Genomic DNA, 25,991 nt, shown 5'->3' on the forward strand with positions numbered 1-25,991 from the left:
TCACAACAGTCAACTCAAAATGGATCATGGAACTAAATGTAAGCTGCAAAACTACAAACTCTTAGATGATAACATAGTAAAAAACCTAGATGACCTTGGGTATGGTGATACCTTTTTAGATACGACACCAAAGACACGATTCATGAAAAAAATAATTGATGAGCTGGATTTCATTAAATTTAAAAACTTCTGCTCTGTGAAAGAAAATGTCAAGAGAATGAGAGGACAAGCCACAGTCTGGGAAAAAATATTTGCAAAAGACACATCCGATAAAGGACTCTTATCCAAAATGTACAAGGAACTCTTAAAACTCAACAATAAGAAACAACCCAATTAGAAAACAGACTGAAAACCTTAACAAATACCTCACCAAAGAAGAAACAAATGGCAAATAAGCATATGAAAATATGCCCATCATCATATGTCAGCAAAAAATTGCAAATTAAAACAACAATAAGATCCTACTGTGCACCAATTATAATGGGCAAAATTTGGAACACTGACAACACCAAATGCTTGTAAGGACGTAGAGCAAAAGGAGCTCTCATATATTGCTGGTGGGAATGCAAAATGGTTCAGCCACTTTGGAAGACAGTTTGGCTGGTTCTTATAAAACTAGACATACTCTCACTATACATACAATTCAGCAATTGCACTCCTTGGTATTTACCCAGAGGAGTTGAAAACTTAGGTCTACACAAAAAACCTGCACACAGATGTTTATAGCAGCTTTATTCATAATTGCCAAAACTTGGAAGCAGCCCAACATGTTCTTTAGTAGGTGAATGGATAAACTATGGTACAGCTGGACCATGGAATATTATTCAACACTAAAAATAAATGAGCTACCAAGCTATGAAAAGAAGGAGGAATCTTAAATGCATATTACTAAGTGAAAGAAGCCAAGCTGAAAAGGATACATATTGTATGAGTACAACTATATGATATTCTGAAAAGAGTAAAACTATGGAAGACAATAAAAATAGTGGTTGCCAAAGGTGGGGGGAGGTGAATAGGCAGAGCATAGAATATTTTTAGGGCAGTGAAAATATTCTATATGATATTATAATGATGGAAATGCCATATGGCAAAAATGCCATATCTTGGTCTAAACCCATAGTATGCACAACACAAAGAGTGAACTCTAGAGCAAACTGGACTTTGGGTGATTATGATGTGTAAATGTAGGTTTATCCTTGGTAAAAAGTGTACCATTCTAGTGAGTGATGTTGATAATTGGAGAGGCTATGCTATGCATGTGTTGGAGCAGGGGGTATGGGGAAAATGTCTGTACCTTCCTCTCACTTAAAAAAAAAAAATTATTTATTTATTTTGGCTGACAGGGTCATAGTTGTGGCATGCGGGACCTTTAGTTGTGGCATGCAGGAATCTTTTAGTTGCAGCATGTGGACTTCTTAGCTGTGGCATGCATACGGGATCTAGTTCCCCGACCAGGGATCGAACCCATGCCCCCTGCATTGGGAGCATGGAGTCCCACCCACTGGACCACCAGGGAAGTCCCCTTCCTCTCAATTTTGTTGTAAACCTAAAACTGCTCTAAAAAATTAAGTCCAAAATAATTTTTTTTTTAAATCACTCAACAGTAAAAAAAAGAACCTCAGGCAGAAACAAGATAAATTAATTTAAGGTCAGCCCAAGGTCCATTTCCTTTACTCTGTATAATAGGTTCATGGATCATTTAACTTAAAGTCCTGGAGAAGGTTAATAGTTAACCCCTTCACCTATTCAAGCTTTCAGGTAAGTATTGAGGCTTGGAAACCAAACTGGCACACTACCATGATACTTGTTTTGCATGACCATAACACATACAGACAGACTAAATTAAATATCTCATACTCAGAGTCAGAAACTTGTATTAAAATCCTGGTTCTACTGCTTACCAGGTACAGAAACATGAGCAGATTACTACTCTAATGACCCTTAGTTTCCTCAGCTTTCAAATGCTAAAATAAAACCTGTCCTTACAATATTGTTATTAGGATTAAATAAGACAACTTATATTGTAAATCGTTTTGTAAAATGTAAACTGCTATAATCTGTTGTATCTTATTACTGATGTATGAACTATCTATAAGTCTGTCACTAGAAATGAGCTGATACTAGGTTCTTTTCAACAATGACAGAACACTAGAAAAAGAAATAAAAGGCAGCCAAATCAGAAAGAAAGAAAGAAAACTGTCACTATTTGCAGATAACATGATATTATATATAGAAAACCCTAAGGAGTCCACCAAAAACCAAGAGGACAAATGAATTCAGTACAGTTGCAGAATGTGAAATCAATACATAAAAATCCGCTGCATTTCTATACACTAATAACAAAACAGTAGAAAGAGAAATTAAGAAAATAATCCCATTTACAATTGCATCAAAAAGAATAAAATACCTAGGGATAAATTTAACCAAGGAGGTGAAAGACCTGTACAATGAAAACTATATGACATTGATGAAAGAAACTGAAGACACAAATAAATGGAAAGATATTCCACACTCATGGATTAGATTAATATTGTCAAAACGACCATAATACCCAAAGCAATCTCCAAATTCAATGCAATCTCTATCAAAATTCCAATGGCATTTTCCACAAAAATTAGACAAACAATCCTAAAATTTGTATGGAACTACAAAAAAACCCCAAATAGCCAAGCAGTCTTGAGAAAGAAGAACAAAGCTGGAGGCATCATGAGCCCTGATTTCAAACTGTACTCCAAAGTTACAGTAATCAAAACAGTATGGTATTGACATAAAAACAGATATATAGATCAAAGGAACAGAATAGAGAGCCAATAGATATCAGGTCAATTAATTTATGAAAAAGAGCAAAGACTATAAAATGGGGAAAGGACAGTCTCTTCAAAACACGGTGTTAAGAAAACTGGACAGCCATATGCAACAGAAGGAAAATGAACCAGTAGCTTACACCATACACAAAAGTTAACTCAAAATGGATTAAAGACTTGAACATGGGCTTCCCTGGTGGTGCAGTGGTTGAGAGTCCACCTGCCGATGCAGGGGACACGGGTTCGTGCCCCGGTCCGGGCAGATCCCACATGCCGCAGAGCGGCTGGGCCCGTGAGCCATGGCTGCTGAGCCTGCGCATCCGGAGCCTGTGCTCTGCAACAGGACAGGGCACAACAGTGAGAGGCCCACGTATCGCAAAAAAAAAAAAAAAAAAAAAAAAAAAGACTTGAACATAAGACCTGAAACTATAAAACTCCTAGACGAAAACATAGACGGTAAGCTCCTTGACACCAGCCTTGGCTTTTTGAATTTGACAACAAAAGCAAAAATAAACAAGTGGGACTACATCGCACTTGCACAGCAAAGGAAACCATCAACAAAATGAAAAGGCAACCTACAGAATGGGAGAAAATATTTGTAAATCATGTATCTGATGACGGGTTAATATCGAAAAAAAAGAAAAAAAAATATATATGAAGAACTCATACGACTCAATAGCATAAAAACCCACAATCTGATTTTAAAAATGGGCAGAAAATCTGAAACAACATTTTTCAAAAAAGATACACAGATGGCCAACATGTTCATGAAAAGTTTCTCACTCACTAATCATCAGGGAAACACAAATCAAAACCACAATGAGATATCACCTCACACCTCTTAGAATGGCTATCATCAAAAAGACAAAAGATAACAAGTGTTATGAGGGCATGGGGAAAAGGGAACCTTTTTATACTGTTGCTGGGAATGCAAATTGGTGCGGCCACTACAGAAAATAGTATTAAGCCTCCTAAAAAAATTAAAACTATAACTGCCACATGATGTGGTAATCCCACTTCTGGGTGTGTATCCAAAGGAAATAAAATCAGTATCTCGAAGAGATACATGCACTTCCATGTTTATTGCAGCACTATTCACAACAGTCAAGATGTGGAAACAACCTAAGTGTCCACTGGTGGATGAATGGATAAATAAAACATGGGACTATAATGTACAGCATGGTGACTATAGTTAATAATACTGTATTCCATATTGGAAAATTGCTAAGAGAGTAGATTTTTAAAGTTCTGATCACAAGAAAAAAAATTTGTAACTATACATGGTGACAGATGTTAACTAGACTTATTGTGGTGATCATTTTGCAATATATACAAATATCAACTTATTATGTTGTACAACTGAAAATAATGCAATGTTATGTGTCAATTATACCGCAATAAAAAAAAATAAAAAACCAGTGACACAACCCTAAAATTTACTATTAATTCAAGTGTGACTTTTTAACCCTCAAAGAAAAAAAGAATATCTGAGAGTTTGAGGGAGATGACTTTATCCCTACTAAGATTTATCCCTACATGAAATACAATAGGACATATGGATGGTTGATTCTAATGGAATAGTCAATCCGAACTAAACAGCTGTTTAAGGATTTATGGTCATCCATCCTCACTCTAGACCTAAGTTAAGAAAGTTTGTCTCTACTTTGCATCAGCATAGATGCCAGGTCTGATTCTGCTTTTGCTTACTGGCACTCAGCTTCTACTGTACTTGAACTAAAACTAGGATGCTGAGGTCTATACACAGCTATCACAACTCACTGTCTGGGTCAGAACACTTCCAATAGAAGGCTGTTTCATCTACATTGAAAACTTGTTGTTTAGTGTAGCCACCATCATTAAAGATCTTAGCTAAATCATCTGGATAACTTGCTGCAGCTTCTGCGCCAGCACTTACTGCTTCACCTTGCACTTTTATGTTAAGAAGATGGCTTCTTTCCTTAAACCGCATGAACCAACCTCTGCTAGCTTCAAACTTTTCTTCTGCAGCTTCCTCATTTCTCTCAGCTTTCATAGGATTGAAGAGAGTTAGGGCCTTGCTTTGGATTAGGCTTTGGCTTAAGGGAATACTGTGGCTGGTTTGATCTTCTATCCAGACCACTAAAACTTTCTTCCTATCAGCAATAAGGCTATTTTGCTTTCTTATCATTTGCGTGTACACTGGAGGAGCACTTTTAATTTCCTTCAAGAACTTTTCCTTTGCATTCACAGCTTGGCTGTTTGGCACAAGAGACCTAGCTTTTGGCCCATTCTGGCTTTTGACATGCCTCCCTCACTAAGCTTAATCATTCCTAGTTTTTGATTTAAAGTGAGAGATGTGTGACTTTTCCTTCACTTGAAAACATAGAGGTCACTGTAGGGTTATTAATTCGCTTAATTTCAATATTGTTGTGTCTCAGGGAATATGGAGGCCTGAGGAGAGGGAAAGAAACAGAGGAATGGCCAGTTGGTGGAACAGTCAGAACACACACAACTTTTATTAGGCTTACTGTCATACGGGTGTGGTTCCTGGGGCCCCAAAGCAATTACAATATTAACATCAAAGATCACTGCGCACAGATCACTACAACAAATATATTAATAATGAAAAAGTTTGAAATATTGGAAAAATTACCAAAATGTGACACAGAGACAGGAAGTAAGCAAATGCTTCTGGAAAAATGGCACTGATAGACTTCTTTACACAGCGTTGCCACAGACCTTCAACTTGTAAAAAATGCAGTATCTATGAAGCACAACAAAGTAAAGTGCAATAAAAGGAGGTAAGCCTGTATGTGCCTCTGTTTTGGGAGCTTTACACATATGTAATTATTATTTATTATCCTCATTGATGGATAAGGCATTCAGGTACAGAGACGTTAAGAAACTATTCCACAGTAGGCTGAACTCCAGGCAGACTGGATCCAAAGTCTAAGATCTTAATCATTATTACCTCTTTTTAATACATATTAGGACAAGTTGAAACTGGGCTTAAAGAACACTAATCTTTGGTATCCTTGGTGGATTATAATTATTTTTTCTATGAATACAAAGTTAAGCTATTACGATTTTATCTAGCCATGTGATTATTTTAGAAGAAACTTATGTAACTTTTAAGTTGTTCTTAGAAAATAGCTAAAAGTAATGATGAAGACAGCAAAAAGAAGGAAAAATTCCATCTTCTAATAAAATTGAGATTAAAATTTTCACCTGTGAAGTGGAATTTCACTGAGTCTGGGAGACCTGAAAGAACAGAAGACAGAAAATCAGTATACTAAACATTTTGGGGCCAGAAATAGATGGGAAAGGTACAAACTATAGGGCAGAGGTTAGAAAAGTAAAGGACATTTTAACCTAAATTATTATGACTTAAGGAAAGATCACCAGGTTGTTTGCTAATGTTATGTTGACTCTAATGGTGCCAACGCTAATTTTAAGTAACAAAAAGAACCACAGAGTGGAATGATTTTATATCACATCAGTTAGAGTGATTTATAATACATTTATTCAGATCCCATTTTACCAGTACATAAAATCCTACAAATCGGTGAATGTGGGTGATGTCGTATGTCACTGACAAGGCTTTCTGGTGGGTCAATTCCATTGTAGATATAGTGATGCCTGGGACACTGATTTACACACTATAACAGTGTAAGAGATTTATCTCGTGGCATTTATCCCGTAGATTATACAGGATAGGAGTCTGCTCTCTCTAAAAAGGCTCTAGGAACACAGGCGAGCATAGTAGATTCGGAAATAACCTCAACCAGGGCTGACATGTTTTCTTTCCCTCTAAGCCCAGGAGGACCTGAGTTTCTTGTAAAGTAGGTCTTGTAAAGTTGGGGTTAGAGGACCGTGAACATTTTCACTGGCTATGAGTTATCCAGTTAGTAAACACTGGGGATACTCTTAGAGAAGAGGTCTATCCCAGCGCTTAGGGATTTTCAATCTAATTGAGGAGTTCATTATTTTCTAGACAATTGCATCTATAATGGCATATTAAATAATGGCAAATATTACTTTAAATGTTTGCCATGCTTGGAAACATAACTCTAAAATTATTCAACCCCTGTTCAACTCACCATAAGAAATCACCAACTGTTCTGTATGATTAAAGCTACTGTATGATTAAAGCTACTATATAAAAATAATACTCTATATTAATCATGTTATGTGACACATACATCTTAAAGATCATAAAGAAACAGGCTTCAAGATTTTTAGTATCATTCCAAAGCACAGAAATATTTAGGGGTAGGGACTTAAAACTCAGCAGCTTTGAATACTGGGTCAAGGGGAGACTAATGGGTGGCAAGGATTAAGGCTATCCTGGCTTAGTGGAAGGGCACACACTTGCTTGAATTAGAATTGTAGTTATTCTTTCGCTCAATCTTCTCTTCTTTAAAAAAGGTGTCTTTGTCAAATCCTGGTTTTAATCCCAAAGGTCGCCTACATGGGACCTTCCATGAAGTACGGCAGGATCCTTCTCACTAGATTCCCCTCATCCACATGCCCATCTGTCCTGGCTTCGTCCTCAAATCACTCCCATCGCTGCAGTCAAAGAGATCCTTATGAAAAGGCATCCTCCTATAACTTAAAACCTCCACCAGGTCCTTATTGTTCTTGGGATAAGACTCCAAATCCCTGCAGTCTCACAGTGGCCTTAAGGTCTGCCCTCTATCTCTCCCTGCAGGCCCATCCCCACTCTGTTCAACCCTCCACATTCCAGACACAATAACTTTTTTCAGTGCCTAGAACATCACATTCTCTCCCTCCCAGGGCCTCTGCACAGGGGCATGTGCCCTTCCTTCAGGAATGTTCTCCCAATGATCCCGACACACACACTTAGCCTAATTAGCTTCTACCCACCCCTCTTCTGTCAATATCTCCCTGGGGCAGCCTCCAGTGGACCCTCAGTCTAGGTCAGCCTTGCTACATCCAATTCCACCACTGAACATTCTTCCTTCTTTTTAGAGCTCTTATCTCAGCCTGCAATTAAACATTCATTACTGGGATGACTGATCAAATTCTGTCTCTATACCTAGGATCCCCAAACTCGCCAGGATTCCTGCCTCTTTTTGCTCACCACTAGATCTCCAAGGCCCATTCGGGCCTTGCCATACAGGAGGCACAAAATAAGGCTTTATTAAAAGTATGCCCTGAAGAACCACAAGGAGTGGTTGTAGAATATAGTGCCTTGGGTGCCTCAAAATAGAGAAAAAGAGCATTACCAGCAAAGGAGAAGGCCATGATCTCCTGGAGGTGGGGGGCTGCAGTGGGGGGACGGTACATAATGTTGCCCTGGTTAATGTCTTCCTGGGTGAAATACCGGATGGGAGAGTGAGGCTGGTCCCTGTGTTCGATGATGCCTAGGAGGAAGAGAGACGGCATGAGCAATCAACAGTAATTCTGACGGCTGACTGAATGATCAGAGCCATAAAGCTGCCTTTCCCACTGGCGGAAGTCTTTTATCCTTCAGGAACAATTGCTCTCAGCTTGTTCTTGGTATACTATTCTTCAGTTATTCAAGAAAAGGGCAAATCTGAAACCCAGATACCCTTGACTAGGCCTCATTGACCATAAACAATAGTAAGATGCAAACTACTGCCCCCTAATGTAGCTTAGACCTGGGAATTCTGAAGTCATAGACACTGTACCATAATTATGAGATTCTCTCAATTGAGTTTAAGTTCAAAGGTCAACGTCGCTACAAAAATGGCACAGGCCGGTCTCCTGGTGAGGCTGTAAAGATTTTTTTCAATCTACCCTCTTTCCTTCAGAAAATCCTTAGTCTCTGTGATGACCTTTGGCAATAGTAACATGGATCTTGATCTGGATTTGCAATTATCACTAACTTATAAATGCTTTAGGGGTGGCAGATTTGCCTGTCATTTCTAAATTCTGCAGGTACAGAACTGATGCTATGATCATCTTTCATGTCCTACTTACTCTTTAAAAGGAGGACACTAATTCAGCTTCTGAGGGACTGACAGACCTACAGTCATTCAGGTTGCTGGTCTGAAAGAACATCTCCACCCTAGCAACGTAGGGAGGACGACTCTAGCTATGGCTTAGCAGATGAAAAAAGAAGACGGAGGACTTTTAGTCTTTTAATTTCTTTGGACTTTATCAAAAGGGAAATGAAATTTAATTTCTCCTTGGGAGAAACTGATAATGTGAAAGGCTCATAGCTAAGGCAGTGGTTGGTCTTGGGAGAGCAGCCTCAGAGACAGGAGCAGAAGTGTCTTCGTAGAAGCTGATCTCCTCGCTGTAAGGCACACACACATCTCTCTGGAAACAGGCTTGGTAGCTGAGCCCAAAGTTAAGGGATCTGAAGGCTGGGGACTGATGGCCAGGGCCCACCTCTCCTCTAATTGTAGTTCCACATTTCCATGCTCCTGTATGAGAGCACAGAACTGTGTGCTGACACATGTTTGTCACGATGGGAATTCCAGAGTTGTGAAGCATTTGACATGACAGATACTAAATGGTCTTCTGGGTCAGTATCTCCTTAAGGAGAACATTTGCACATTCTCACAATTAGGAAGTTTCCTTCCCCTTCATTTGGGTGACCGGTAATACTACTGTAAACGTAATTGTTTTTTTGAAGCTCATAGGGTATTAATATGTAGGAGCACTACGTAAACGTCTAGAAGTCATAAACAGCATTTATTACCTTGGTTAAAAAAAAAAGAGGAGGAGGGGCTTCCCTGGTGGCGCAGTGGTTGAGAGTCCGCCTGCCGATGCAGGGGACACCGGTTCGTGCCCCGGTCCGGGAAGATCCCACATGCCGCGGAGCGGCTGGGCCCGTGAGCCATGGCTGCTGAGCCTGCGCGTCTGGAGCCTGTGCTCCGCAACGGGAAAGGCCACAGCAGTGAGAGGCCCACGTAACACAAGAAAAAAAAAAAAAAGAGGAGGAGAGCCTTATCCATGCGGGGGAGAAACTGAGTATGTGTGGCTCAGCCCCCATTGGGCTCTCTGGCAGAGCTCCTTGTCCTTAGCGCATGCTCATTCTGGTCCACTCGCCTATCAGAACCTCACCAGGGCAGGCCCTGTCCCTACAGGCAGTGCGTGGGAGGGGAACTCATCCAGTGATGAAGTTATGTGCACACGATGTTCTCCAGTACAGCTCTGTCAGTACCAAAGCTGACACATTCATCTCCATCTGTCCGGCCACAGTGTCTCCCTCTCAACTGGTTCTCAACTCAGAGGACAGGAACAGAGGTGATGAATAATTGTTACTCCTTAAATCCTCAACGAGTAGAAGCAGACAGAATTCCAGAGCTTCTAAGGCTGGTCAACAAGTAGAAGACAACAGCACCACTCAAAACATCATTTACTGCACGCCTTACCTTGACTGGGATGCAAAGGTAGAGTGATATTATATATTATCTTTCCACTCGGTCTCTCAGAGTTTACAAAGGAGAGAGAATGAGGCTGAATCACAGTCAGGCCGTCCTCCCGAGCCTACACAAAGTTGAAGAGAGAAGAAGAGAAAATAGTGTGACGAAAACAAAAGCCAGAGGCAAAAACAAACCTCATTAAAAAAAAAAAATCAACTTCCTCTGTTAGTCACATTTAGCAAAATTTTCTCTGAGAGTTCAAAGGGAGGATCTGGTCTCCTTGCAGATGCGTCCTGGCTGATTCACCCTTCTCTCCCCTGCCCTTGGCCCCCTGGGTTTATGTTGGTACCTGCTGTGGGTGCCCCAATATGATCACTTCTCCCTAGTTGGAACTCACAGTGGTACGTGTTTGGAAATAAGCCATCACAGCTGCCTATTCTACTATTCACAGCTGGATCCCTACAGCTCTGCTCCTCTCATTTAACGGGCTAAGGTTATATCTGGTGAGCATTTCTCCCAACCCCCCAGCTTACTAGTGGGAACTGTGATGCATTCTTTTCCTTTTTTAACTTTGATGGTTTCAAATGGCTAAAGATGAACTCACCTCAAATGCCAGAGAGGCTCACCATTTGAATTCAGAGATTTAAGAATTATGTGTTTATTACAGCTTATAACAATAGTCAATATTTCTCTTCATCTCCATTGTACTATTCAAAAGAACTAGATACTGCTTTTTTGCTTCTAGCTTTCAGGACCCAATGAACGAGTCAAGTGAAATTAATCTGAAGGCCAATGTGTGTGCAGCTTTCACAATCCATTCACCTGTGTGTGTTCACAACCCATTAACAGTGGACAACATTGGAAGAAAAGGAGAGATTCAGAATTCCATGACCAGACCTAACAGAAATTTGGGGACAGCAGCAAAAACACAGAGTGGGGAGGAGAAAATGGAAAAGGAGTGTGAGCACGGGCCCCTTGCCTGGGTCACACATGCCGATAATAAGACAGAACAAAAATATCTGCTCATCGCAGACTCTTCCGAACTGACCCTTGAAGAGTTAGCATTTGACATGCTCTCCTGCTCTTTCAAGCTCTGCTACTTTCAGAAGGAATTTCCCATTTAGGGAAGGGTTGAGTGGGGCTCAGTAATTCTCATGGAGGAGGGCGTGGTGTTCTTCCTTTTACCAATGAAAAGATTGAACATTGCAGTTGCTTCGTAACTGTCCCCAAGGCATACTCGTCCTGGGAGAGGCAGCATTTGCAGGTTAGGACAACCCCCTATTTCAGGTCACTGCTCAGGTCTGGAATGTAAGGAGCAAGGAAAATCAGAATTGCAAATAGCAGCTGGTCTCTCACCCTAAAATAAAACAGGTTAGGACAACAAAAGAAAAACATACGCCCTATGTAAGGTGTTTACAGCCCATGCATGTGTGCATACATCCATAAATGTGTACACGTGTGGGCACAGGTACACGGACAAAAAGTGCAGGGTGAGTACATTGTTCAGTACCGCTTGCCACCTTTTAATCTCAAAACCATCAGGATATCTGAAAGTTCTCAAAGTATTATGGGATATTTTCGAATATTTAGATGTCCCTAAAACAATAAAGTGGTAAGAAAAAAGAATTATCGTGGACCTAGGACGACAGAAAAGGGAAATGTGTTCTAGCCAAGAAAACAGATGTTTTATTACAGAACTTGTTGATACTATTTTTTTACTAATAGAAAGAGACACTAAGCAGAAAAGGCGAGGACTTGATTCTCTGAAGAAAGCAATATTGAGGTTGAGCTATATCAAAGTATAATCAGTTTTAATATTGGCTATTTGAAGTGTTCAATATTTATCAATCAAACAGTAAGAAATGAGAGACTAAAGTTAATGGAAATCATTATAGAAGACACTATTTTTTTATTAAACTATCTGTCAACAAAGGAAGACTATAGAATAATGGTTTCCGTAATACCCATATTACCTCTGAATACATCCAGAATCCAACCACTTCTCCCCATGACATTGCTACCATCCCGCTGGGAGCCACATTCTCTCACCTGGATTACCACAACGGCCTCCCAGCAGCTCTCTTGCCCTCCCCCAACAGTCTATTTCAGCACAGCAGCCAGCATGATGCCTTTAAAAAGGACATTGGACCTCTACTCAACACCCTGCAATAGCTCTCCATGTTACTCAGAATCAAAAGTCCCTACGATGGCCTGTGAGGCGGACATGGTCCCGAATCTGCTCCACCCCCATCCGCCCACTTAGCACATCTGTGAATTCATGCAGATTCCTCTGGCTTCCACTTACTTTGATCCAGCCATACTGCCTTCCTTGCTGTTCCTTGAATATCTAGGCATGCTCCTACCTTGATACCTCTAAATGAATGGTTCCCTGGGCCTGGAATGCTCTTTCCACACGTATCTGTACAACTATCTCTCTTACCTTCTGCAAGTCTTTCTTTAAATGTCATTGTCTTAAGGTAACCCACCCTGACCACCTTATTTAAAGTTACAACCTAGGTCTCCCCTGCTACACTTCCAATCTTCTTGGCCCTGATCTACTTTTTGTTTTATCATAATACTTCTCACTAACATGCTATATGTGAGTTGCTTATTTATTTTGTTTATAACTTATTGTCTATTCCCCTCCCCCAAGAGAATGTAAACTCCATGAGAACATAAATTTTTGTTTGTTCATGGACACCAAGCACCGAGCACACGGCACATGGAAGTGCTCGATAAAAATTTGTTGAATGAATGAAAAAATATTATTATGAAAAAAATTAAGCTAGTAATAAAAATACTTTAAAAAACAACTTCATCGATAATTTTTTAAGAATATTTTTTCATCGTATTTCAATGTCATCTAAAGAATTAGAGAGGCAAACATTTGAACACTTAAGATACAGCAAAGTGTGCATGACTAACATCTTTAAACTTCCAGGTCAGAATTTATAAATGACATTATCATTTCACCCTCCATTAAAAAAAAAAAAGAATTTCCCATGTTGACTGTCATTCTACCAAAGCAGCAAAGCCCATGGCGGGCCTGAGAAATCACACACCCATGAATGATGAGATGAGATAAGTAAAATGAAGGTCCTACTGTCTTCTCACATGGTTTAGTTAGGACAACAAAATTCATTCATATATTCATGTATTCAACACATTTAATTAATTCATATATTCATGTACTAAATTTTTAGTAAGAACCTACTATGTGCAAGGTACCAGGCAAAAAGCTGTAGAAGATACAAGATGAATCAGATATAGACCTTTTCCTCAAGGAATTTCACTTTTCAGTGGGAGAAACTCATAAATAGCTCTAAGGTAGAAAATGCTAAGTAGTGTGAAAGGCTCAGATAAAGCACAACAGTAATTCCAAGGATAACAAAACATTTCCAGAGACTGCAGATAATAATTATACTAGTATCTGAAATGTCTCAAGAGAAAACATAGACACAGACACCCATAGCCATAAAACAAATACAGCAGGCCCAGGCTTGAGTCCATATCACAAAAAGATCAGCTGTTCTAACTGGATCCCTGCTAGCCTCAATAAGAATGGTTTTAAGAGAACTCTTGCTACAGCAATCACTTTGGAAGCAAATGAAACCAGGAAAGAAAGGCCTTTTCCTCAAGTGGTGACCTTGGGCAACCCAACCCTGAGGACCGCAATCACTTAGAAAAGGAAATAATCAATCTTCTTTCACATTAAGAGATAATAGAATCTATCTCCCCTTTAAGAGAGGACTTGGAAATATGATATTCAAAGTGTGTGTTTGTGTGTGTACCCATATAATTAATTTGTTTGAATTCGAAGGTCATACAAGAAGATATTATTAGCCATGTGAAAGTAGGCCTGAAAATATTCACTTAGGCAACAAATATTTACTAAGCAACTATTTTATATAAGGCATTGTGCTAGATGCTGAGGAAGATACCAAGGTTAATAAATCAAAGGTTTTGCCCTTAAGGATCTTCTAAGTCAAATAGTGGATGATTACTTGGAGAACTGGGAGTTGATGTGAATCTGTTAACTTACTTGAAGAATCTGACACTATCTATGCTGCGATACGCACGTCTTCAGATCCCCTTGCTCAAATTTGATATATATTCTAAATGTACACATCTCACACATGTTTATATATATATGATATATGTGTATACATATCTTATATATATATGCATGCATATAATTCTGATGAGCACTACAGACCAAACCATAAGATCCCATTTAAAGGATCTTAGGTTTGATGAATAACAGAATTACAGAAATGTCACAGAACAAATTTTCATTTAGGCACGTATTTGATTATATTGCTTCTCATTCTGTGCAATCTTCCTGGGGAATCTCAGTGATTTCTGAGGATTTACCCACTACCAGCCATTAATGATTCTCAAAGGTTTATCACTCACCTTGAATAGCTACTGATCTTCTTCTACCTGCCCTTAATATGCACGCCCTTTACAAGCACATCCCAGACTGAGTGCATCATGCCTTCCACCCCTCCCCCTCCCCCTCAAGTCCTCATACATTCCCCATCTCAATGAATGGCATCTCTGTATGCTCAGAAAATGGGGTGCTTCGCCCTCTCCCATATCTAATTGAGCACTGTCTCTAAAGATCTCTAATCTCCTAACTTTTTTTTTTACCACCTTAACCGCTTTTAAGTGTACAGTATAGTAGTGTTAACTAGATGCACATTGTTCTACAACAGATTTCCAGATTCTTTTCCTCTTGCAACACTGAAACGCTATTGAATAACAATTCCTCTTTTCTCTCTCCACACCCCACCCATTCCCCACAGGGGCAACCACCGTTCTACTTTCTGTGTGTAAGCGTTTGACTAGCTCAAATGAGTGGAATCCTGCATTATCTGTCTTTTTGTGATTGGCTTATTTCATTTAGGACAATATCCTTAAGGTTCATTCATACTGTAGCATATGACAGGATTTCCTTTTTTTAAAGGTTGGATAATATTCAGTGGCTGTATATACCACATTTTCTTTATCCACTTATCTGTCAAAGGACATTTAGGTTGCTTCCATCTCTTGGCTGTTGTGAATAATGCTGCAATGAATATGAGTGTACGAGTATCTCTTCAAGATCTCACCAACTCTTAATCCTTATTGCCACTGCATGACCTTCATGCCACCAACCTTTCTTGTTCTAGGTGACTTCAGTAGCCTATTTCTTGGCCTCCTTGCTCCCTGTCTCGCCCCATCTGGGGTGTTCTCTACCCTGCAGCCAAAATGACCTTCTCAAATTGAGACTCTAAGCATGCCACCTCTCTGCTGTATCCTACTTGCCCTAACAGCCTTTCTGGACGAAATGGAATCTCCTTCAACTTATCTTAAGGTCCTCCGTGATCTCTCATTTCTTCTTTCTTCTTCACCTAAAGATTTATGCTCCAGCCAACTGAACTCTCCGTCATTCCTCAAACATGTTATGTTCTCCTGCGTCTCCATCTTCTTTTCAAATGCTGCTCCTCTGCCTGGAATGAACTTCCGCCTATTTCTAGTCTAGATAAGAGGGTCTGCAAGTGTAGTGAGCAGAGCAGTAGCAACAGTATCACCTGGGAACCTGTTAGAAACTCAAATTATCAGCCCTATACCAGACCTACTGAATTGGAAAACTCTGGGGTGGGCTCCAGCAATCCGTGAATTAACAAGCCCTATAGGTGATCCTAATGCAGGCTGAAGTTTGAGACCCTGATTTAGAGATAATATTCACTTCAACCAGCTTGGTTCACCTTCTACAGGATGCCTTCCTTGACCTCTCCTATGCCTTGCTGGACTAGGTGCCCTGCTATCTGCTTCCATGCCATGTCTCTGTCATGACATTTATTACTGTATTGTCACTGTTTATTTATTTTCTTGTCTCCCTCTTAGACTCTAAGTCTAAAATAGACTAATAGAGACTGCATTACATGATCACTGAATCTCCAATGTCTTCCACAGAACTTGGCCTAAACTAGGGACCTGCAAGTGTGCAAGACTGAATAACTGAATGATTGGAGAGGTAGACTCCTACCCTTAAACATCTACATGAATATACTATGTATGAATTTAGCATATGTATTCACAATGTGTTTACCAAATATGTACAAAACTTATGTGCTTAGATGGGTCCAAATCACTGCATTGAGAATGTGCTTTTGTCACATTTTACAGTATGTATATCTTACAGTAATGGCTCTAATTAATGTCAAAAGGAATATAAACTGTGTATATTTTAGGGAATGAAAGAGCAGCCTGATCACATTTTACAGTAGACTAACCTTTGTGATACCCTAAATTACACAGAACAGACCTAATTTACAAACATGCAACCTGAGACCCTCAAGGTTAAGTATGTTGAAAAGTTTCTAGAGGTTTTCAGCAAAAGAGCGGGAGTGATGCCATCTTCATGGCTCCTGGCCCATTTTTTTTCCCTCTAAAGTCAAAATAACACCACATTAGCATTTGGCAAGAAACGTGTATGCACATTTTTCTTTACGCTTTAGAGAAAATTCTGGTCCAAGCTCCTGCAGTCAGAATGATGAATTATAGACTTTATAGTGTTCCTGAATTATGATTTCTTTAAATTACAGTTTACGGTGGAAATGCCGATAGCATGTATCCATTAAAAACTTTGTTTCCCCTTTTATGTCTCTGTCAAGCCCCAGACCCATAATTTCTAAAACTCTACCTGCTGTCTTTGTTGCAGCTCAGGAGTGCTGCACCACTTTGGAGTGTAATTCCGTGGGCGCTAACTAAAATGTGGATCCCTGATGATTAATTTACAAGGACTTAATGTGCTGTGGCTCTGTCTAGAAGAGGGGTCTGGCATTACATGCCCCATAGATATAGGATTACAATGGAACTGCTAATTGTCTGAACTCAACGCCATGTACTAATTTAGTGCTCACCTTGCTCCAAACCTTTCCATGTGTCCACACTCCTTCCCACGCAGCATACAAGCTCCTCTGTGATCTAGCTCGCAAAACCCCACAGGCTCACCACTCCCTTTCAGCCCCTCTCGTCTTCCAGTCTCATTGAACTGTTCGCAATTTTCCCAACAATCATATTGTCTCTCCCCTCTGGGTCTTTGCATGTGTTGTTTTTATGCCTGGTGATGCCCTTTGCCATCACCCCACTATTCTTTCCAACCTGCCTCCCAAACCTTCACTTGGATATTTGCTACTTATCTTTCTGGAGTCAGCACAGACATCACTTTCTCCAGGAAACTTTTCTAATCGAAAGGAAACTACTAACAGGACTTCTAAAACAGAATAACCGTTTCTCCAGCTAGATGGAACTCTAACTGGCTGAATAATTATACCCAACTAGTAATCATTAAATGGATATAAGCCTGAAATTCCTTCCAGGTACTCAAGGAATGGTTCTGTGAGTGTCTGGAACGCTGTAAGACGGCTCAGCAGCAATGGATGGGAGGCTGGAGTGGATTCCCTCTAACCTTCCTTTCACTCTGGGAATTTTAAGTTTCTTCTTTCAAGTCAATGAGAAACGAGTTCACAGGGCTGGTATTTTTGACCCCAGAGCCCGTGTTCTGAGCCAAGCATTCTGTCACATCCCATCAACCTGCCTCCTCCAAGCAGAAACCATGAGCCCTGCTACCCAACTCACGGTCATGTGAAGAGATGCTCCTGGAGAGCGTTTGGGTGCTTCCGGAGTCTGGGGTAAGATGGCGATGTTGAACATGCGGCTCTCCAAATGGGCGTGAGCCTCCGTGGCACTGGACACCTGCAAAGACACGGCACACTGGTGAGCCTCTGGTGGGCAGAGTATGTTTGCCTGTGTTTATTTTTTCCCTTTTGAACCATCTGTCTTTGAATTCTGTATGCTCCTGTATTACGATTTTCATTCTGCTCTTCATATTTTAAAATTCCTTTTTTTACTGATTATAAAAACAATACATAAGCATTTTAGGCAATTGTGAAGTTGCAGGAAGGGATAAATAAGGAATAAGAGTCATCTAGAATTTCACTACCTAGAAATAGTCATTACTAATATATCGCTGCATTTCAGTTTAATCTTTTTTCCATGTATATGTGAAACTATATACAATTGTATATTCTAAATGTTTACTTAACACAATACTATGATATTTTGCTATACCATTAAACATTCTTGAAAACATAATTTTGATAGCTACACAGTGTCTCATTATGAGCATACACAACACATTATATCAATATACGTGATGTTTATTTCACTTTAGTCTTTACCCAGCACAGATATCTACACCTAGATTATAAATGACAAATCCCAGCCTCATCACTGCAAGGCAAGGTTAAGAACATTTACAACTAGGGTAGTGGTCACAAAATCAACTTTTTCCTGCTTCAGAAATGCTGAAAAATGATGCTCTTCTCATGCAGCCTCTCCCTTTCCTCAGTGCTACCTCGCTGTTCCCTTAAACTCGCCTTCCTTCCATTGTCTGCTCCTTAGGCTTGTTAGAAGAATTGCTAAGGCCCATGTGGCCATGTGGAGTTGTGTTAATTCCATGTGAGAGGGGCAGGGTTCTGTAAATCCTGAGAAAAAGGGCAGGAATAGCAGCCCTTTCTCTATGTCTTCTAAAATTACACCCTCCAGGAAAACTGTCTTCTCTGTACCTTGATCACATCAGGCGCCTGGAGCTCAAGCCTCAGAATATCAACTTGTTTCCAAGAAGGCATCTTATAGTGTCACCATAAATAATATTAACAGCCACAGCTATCATTCACTGAGCACTTATCATGGGCTCGGCACTGTGCTAGCTACTTTTCAAAAGTTTTCTTACCGAATACCCATCAAGTAGATATTATTATCTCCTTTTTTACAGATGAGGAAACTGAAGGTCAAAAAGTTAAGGTGTCAAGGTCACATAGCCAACAAGGGTCAGTATTTAAAACCAGGTCAGCGGGTTTGTGACCTTCCTACGGACCACAGTGACTCAAGTTGGAAGCTTTAGGAAATCAGGAAGGGGAAGATATGTTCTCCTATCTCTTGAAGAAAAGGAATGGAACTCTGCAGGAAGTGAGAGGTGAGCAGATTACCAAGCAACGGTCGCAGTTCTAGCTTCCCTAGCAAAGACACAAGTGTAAAATATGTTGGTCTTTTTCAAATTACATCCCCTGAGGCTATGTCAACGTGATCTGAATATGCCAAAACCAGGGCTCCTTCCCCTGCCAAAAATGTGCCTGCTTTCTTCTCACTATGCCATCCTCTAATTTTTTAATACCACTTGCATTACACAAATCCCAAGTCTTAGATGCAAAGTAACAGATGGGCTGCATTGATGGCTCATGACAGCACATCAACATTAAAACGAAATTAAATCCATACAACTCCTTGTATTGCATTTTCTGCTTTAAAGAAAATAAAAAAGAAGGGACACGAGAGGAGAATCATTAGAACGGCATCTTTTTTAAATAGTCTAAAATCCTAAGGGACACTAAAATGATGAATGGGGAAAGTTGCCAACCATTTATTTTAGCACGTAGCTACAGTGTCTGTGTCGTTTCACATCAAAATATGAGATAAGCCTATCAAACCATGAAATTTTAAAAACAAACACACCAAAACCTTCACATCCAAGAGAAAATGATCCCAGAGAGCTGTTTCATACTTGCAGTAAAGATGCTGTCAGTGTTCAAAATGTACTTTTTGAAATGCTTCAGAGGGGGTTCACAAATCATGTAAGAAAACTGAGCTTGTTAACTTCATAATTACTCCTTGTTTTAACTAAAAATAATTGCTACTCTTCTTTTTTACCAGACACGATTCTGAATGACTTTGGGCTATAGGGTTTTATTTTAAAATCCACTTCCAAAGGATGATATGCTGTCACTACTGAGGATATGCTAAAGAATATCCCACAGATTTTGAAGGAGATTTCAAATAGGAGTTCTAAACACATTTTGAGCAGAATGTGTGAAGACCCTCCAAAGGGAACCACTTTCTAAGTAATGATGTTTTTAGAGTCTTAAACTCTAGCGAATTTGTTTACAAAAATCAGCAACTTCTGCTATTTTATAATAACCCACTTAGTAACCAACTTGCAAAAGCAATCAAATATCATTTTAGCAGGTGCTGAGAATGACTTTCCAGGGAAGTGCTCCATACTGATAATGAAGGCAAAGGCAGATCTGAGGAGTCCAGTCTGTTGAGGTGACTTCTTTTGATTGAGGTCTTTGCTTCCATTCTGACTCATTATTTGAGGACTGTTGAGTCCCCAGGTGCTAAAACTGAAAAATTAACTTGGGCAAAGGGCACATAATGTTTGCTCACTCATTGGACATTCAGTGTGCTCAGTATAATCTCATTTTAACTGTTTCCAGGTTAACTGCAACTAGCTCTCTGGGGAAGCACACTTTTTACACAATATAAATTAGTCAGACAATGAAGATGTACACACCAGGCATCAGGAGCAGAATGGACGATAATTTTAACAAGATGAGCTATCGTGGTAGTTTATCCCCTACTGGATTCCTAGACCAAGGAAATGACTCAGACATAGATGCTGCTTTGGCTGATCACCATGAGGGCTTCCTTATATTTTCCCTGACACTTTCCCCAAATCTTTTCTGTATCTATGCTTAAATGGTCTTTCTCATTCATACTTCCTCATTCCTTTGTGTTTCTGTTCCATTATTTATTTCCAAATTATCCTTGACAGAGGTTTGTCTAATGTTATGGGTCTTTCCAAAGATTCAGGTTTTGTACTTATTTACTAATTCTAGCATCTTATAATTAGTCAATTCCTCTTTTACCTCTATAAATGCCTTCCTTTCGCTTTCTTTTGGCTTCTCTGTGGTTCTCCAGCTTCTTGAGTTGAATATTTAGTCCATTAATTTTCATGCTTTTCTGTTCAACAATAAGAGCTTAAGGCCATTGATTTTCTTCCGAGTATTACTTTGTCCACATCATTTCAGTTCTGATAAGTTGTTTCCTCCTGATCAATATTTCTTAATAGTTTGCCATTTTGATTTCCATTTAGAACTAGTAATTATTAAGGAATTCCAAATGGTTTGATTTTCTTTGCCCTTTTATTATTAATTTCTAATTGTACTTCATAGTAGTCAGGGAATGCGCCCAGAATAATTTCTTGTTCTTTAATTTATTGACAGAATAAATTAAACCAACCTTATAGTCTGGTTGCCTCAGTTGGCTCAGGCTACTCTAACAAAAGTACCATAGACTGGGTGGCTTATGAACAATAGAAATTTATTTCTCACAGCTCTGGAGGCTGGAAGTCTGAGATCAAGGTGCCAGTATGGGTGGGTTCTAGTGAGGGCCCTCTTCTGGGTTGTGGACTGCCGACTTTTCACTGTTTCCCCGTGGCGGGCAGCAGAGAGGGGGAGCAAGCATGACTCTTGTAAGTATGCTAATCCCATTCATGAGGGCACAACCCTCATGACCTCATCTAATTCTAATCAAAGGCCTCACCTCCATATACCATCACATGGAGGGGTAGGATTTCAACATACGAACTTTGGCGGGGACACAAACATCCAGTCTATAGCACTGGTATTTGACCAGTCTCCATAAATGGTAGTCACACACCCTTACACGGTTAACAGGCACTATTCTAAATGCTTTATATGTATTAACTCATTAAATCCTTACAGCAATGCTATTTTACAGATGAGGAAACTGAAGCACAAGGATTTCGCCCAAGTAATTTTCCCAAAGCTAGTACATGGCAGAAGTGAAACGTGAACCCAGTGGGTTTGGCTGCTCTGTCCATGACCTTATCATAAGATGGTTAAATGTTCCAAAAACATTTGAAAAAAGAAAATAAGACGTTTTTCTCCATGTGGTATTTTAACATTTTAAAAATACTTTTTTCCAAACACTTTAGCCATTATCTATTATATACCTCTTTGTTGTAGAATGACTCTGCTTGTAGAGACACCCAGAAAGCTGAATTGACAGATTAAAAAAAAAATTTCTCAATGTTACTAGTTACATTTTTTTCTTCTCCCAAATGTGACTTCCAGGCAATCACAGCAAATGACCTGAGTTGTTTATAAATAAGGGTGATGGTTTTCATCAGACTATCCAGACATCAGAAGATTCAGGAAGCAGAGGGTACCTGAAAGTGGAAGGAGTCACTCTGGGCTGGGAGCCCTGAGTGCCGGTACCACACGATGCCTTCGTTGATGTCTTGCTGGGTGAACGTGCTGGTGGGAGTTGCTGTCCTCCCATCAGGAAGGTGCTGCCCTTCGTCTGCGGGGCTGTCTGCAGGCATATTAAACACAAGGACCACCTCCCCTAGGAAAGCCACACAGTTAGTGAGGACCCCTGGGAAAAGTAAAAGTAAATCAGAGCTCTCGTCTCCTTTTCTACCACTTTTATTTTAAACAGAAAAGATATGATGTGCTTCCTTATTTTTATCCAAGGTGAAGGAAAAGATAGTAACACAGAATTCAACAGATATCATAAAATCCAACTTTAGACATAAAATTCCCAGTCTTTCAATTAAAAGAGCTAAAAGCCATTTGAGGGCAATTCATGTATGAAGTTACTGACTTTTATCTACTAAAATTATATAAGGAGACCCAAATAGTGGTGAACACTACAAATACTGTGAATTGAATGGATTCATTTCTACCCACAGCTGTCTATGAACAGAAAATGTTTTCTAACCAGGCAATTTTTTGGTGTAAACACAAGGGGAAATTAGAAAAAATTCAGAAAAAATCATCCTTGGAAGAGTTCTTAAAATGAAAACAATAATAGCTAACACTTGAATGCATATGACAGGCGCTGCGTGAAGCACTTAACATAGTGGTTCAAACCCAGTTCCACCACATCGAGCTGGGGGAGCTTACTTAGGTATTACAAGTCTCTGTTCCTCATTGGTAAAATGAGAATAATACTACATACTTCATAGGTGCTTGAAAAGAGTGTTGGTTATCCTTATTATGTTATTTAATCCTTCTGAAGATGCTACTGTCATCCCCATTTTAAAGACAAAGTTCTTTATGCTCAGAGAAGTTCAATAACTTGTTTGAGGTCACACAAGTCCAAAGTGAAGGAGCTGGGATTTGAATCTGAAGCTCATTTTCCTGGTCATGAAACCCTGTTACCCGTCATGGTTATTTTATGTTCACAGACCAACAGTTACCTTGATAAATAACTGATGATGTTTTCTCCTCCTTCATTTTCTAAACTTCATTAGAATTGAAGCAATGAAATCTAAATCTAAACATCACCACCAACACCACCAATCTGTTTCTATTGCTTATTCTTAACCTGAAGCTACTATTTTCTTAAAGTGAGACTGAAAATACAAAGGTGTTATAGAAACAATCAAAATTTCCCAAGGAGAATATGCCTTCAAGTGAAGACCAAGGAGAAGAATGGATGAACTGCTAAAAACAAGCCACGTTCTCATGAAAATGCATCTAACAATAAATCTGAAAGAAGTCTCTCTACCGCTCAGATAGTAAGAGGGAGAGAAGAATGTGTGTGTATGTGTGTGTGAGAGAGAGAGAGAAAGAAAGAGAGAGAGAGAAACTGCATACATCTTTTAAATGTTCTGTAGGAGGATACCCAGATCTTAGTGCCCTAGACATATCAGGTAATTGATAGTGCACTTTGATTACCCCAGAGAAATGTGTTCTCTTATTCAAAGGAAATACTCATTCTAATATTTATAGGCACTAAATTCAAGTTAAAAATGCACATAATATCCTGGATAGTGATGAAATACGGAAGTAATAGAAAAACATCAATATTCTTATTTTATTCTTAAAATAATCATGTGTAGAATCAACTCACTCTAGTTTCTTTCTTGTACTGTTTCTCATTTATACTTAAGTCACCAATTCCATTACCCATCTCTCCCTGGTTCAACTTCTGTTCATAAGATCCTGCTAATAAACATGCTTTCCCAGGATGTGGACTGTTTATGAATGTGGGTAGTTGCAAAATAGTCTGGAAGGAGATTTCCACAGTGAAAATGTGGAAAACAGAAAAACAGTAGAAAAACAGAAAACATTCAAATGCCAATTTCCTGGCTCTTCTGCTTTATAATAGGAAGGCAAAGCAGAATTTTCCTAACAAGTCCTAATGAAATAAACCTATTTTTCAGATTTAAAAAAAAAAACAAACCCATTGCGATACTATGCAAATTAACAGGAATCACAGGATGCTGGTTGATCCCATTAATTTCAACTCAGTAAACAGTCAGTGAACACCTGTTAAGGGCTAGCTACTGTGGTTAGCCCTTTGGGGTGGGGGACTCAAAGATCAGTAAGATGCAGTTCCTTCCCCTTGAGATCAGCCCCACAAGCACCTGGGAGCCTCTGTGAGATTTTCAGTAGGTTAATGGCATGAAGTGATTTAGAACACAGAATATACGCGAAAGTTCTGTTAAAGGGGCTGGACTTTATTTTATAAAAATGATAACAATAGTGCCTAACAATTATGTGGACAGTTTGGTCAACTATAAGTCTGCTGTAAAATCCAGATGAGAGATGGGAACCTGAACTAAAGCAACAGAGGTAAGATTGGAAACACGTAAACAGATACAAGAATCATTGAGGAAGTGGAAGCAACAGAACTTGACAAATGTGGCTGTAAAGGGTAAGAAAGAGGGAAGAATCAGATGATCACCTATTAGGTTGGGTGATGTGTAGGGAAGCGATGCCACAAATGGGATGAGCTGGTAGAAGAAACGATGAAGAGTTCGAGTTCAGCACTGGGTATGATGAATACAAGGTACCTTTGTGCCAAGCCCATGAGTAGACAGGGAGAAATACCGATATTTTGTAGGGTTCACTCCATCGAGGTGAGAGCTTTTGCGTAATACCTCACCTCTGCTTTTATCATAGTATGACAAAATCAAGGAGATGACTCTAAGTATATGAAAATCCAGGTTTAAAAAAGTCCAGGCTTAAAAAACAGAAAATAACATCTACTAGTGATTTCCTTTACACTGAGCTCAATATTTTAACCAAGAAACTTTATGGGAAAATGTAATAGGTATTAAGAATTAGAATCTCGGAATTTTCCTGGTGGCACAGTGGTTAGGAATCCACCTGCTAATGCAGGGGACACAGGGTTGATCCCTGGCCCGGGAAGATCCCACATGCCGTGGAGCAACTAAGCCTGTGCGCCACGACTACTGAGCCTTCACTCTAGAGCCTGCATGCCACAATTACTGAGGCTGTGCGCTGCAACTACTGAAGCCTGTGCGCCTAGAGCCCGTGCTCTGCAACAAGAGAAGCCACCGCAATGAGGAGCCCCTGCACCGCAATGAAGCCCCCGCTCTCGGCAGCTAGAGAAAGCCCGCGCAGCAACGAAGACCCAACGCAGCCAAAAAAAAAAAAAAGATTTGCGTTAAGTGGGCTTCTCATTCCCACCTCCTTTTCCACTCCTGAATGGCTCCTAAGGGTAATGCGATTTGATTATTACCAGTAGGGAGCTCTGAACACACAGAAATAGGATTATGTTCATAGGAAGAAGTTAATTAAGAGAGTTATATTAGGAAAGGGTCACGTGAGTCAGGCTTACTTACATGGCATTTATCAAGCTGAAATAGCTTTAAAAAAATCACTTAATTCCGCATTGTTCTATTTAATACTTAGACGGAATATTGGGATATTGGGCTATCTTTAGGAAATTTAATTTTTTGACTTTTAATGCTCAAGACAAAGGTAAAGAATTTAATACATCAAACCAGTCAAAGGTTTTTAGAGCTGAAAAGGACTTAAACATTGTCTAGCTTAAAATCAGTGGGTGAAATACGGCAAAGTTGAATAAGGTCTGTGAACTAATTAACAGCATTGTATCAATGCTAATTTCCTGGTTTTGATTATTGTCCTATGATTATGTAAGATGTTAACAGTGG

At 39.6% G+C, this 25,991-nt stretch overlaps 1 protein-coding gene across 1 annotated transcript in view; it reads right to left on the reverse strand.

Moving 5' to 3' along the window:
• Window positions 1-25,991, reverse strand: part of FRAS1 (Fraser extracellular matrix complex subunit 1) — a 459,773-nt gene that overhangs the window by 109,038 nt on the left and 324,744 nt on the right. Inside the window, exons 31-35 of the mRNA XM_082652906.1 lie at window positions 22,227-22,405; window positions 17,774-17,890; window positions 10,154-10,268; window positions 8,033-8,170; window positions 6,012-6,044 (exon numbers count right to left, since the gene is read on the reverse strand). Of these exons, the coding sequence (XP_082509032.1) occupies window positions 6,012-6,044; window positions 8,033-8,170; window positions 10,154-10,268; window positions 17,774-17,890; window positions 22,227-22,405 (582 nt within the window). The remainder of the gene's footprint in view (window positions 1-6,011; window positions 6,045-8,032; window positions 8,171-10,153; window positions 10,269-17,773; window positions 17,891-22,226; window positions 22,406-25,991) is intronic.

The sequence above is a fragment of the Grampus griseus genome, assembly GCF_964374135.1.
Source record: "Grampus griseus genome assembly, chromosome: 4".
Classification (NCBI taxonomy): domain Eukaryota; kingdom Metazoa; phylum Chordata; class Mammalia; order Artiodactyla; family Delphinidae; genus Grampus; species Grampus griseus.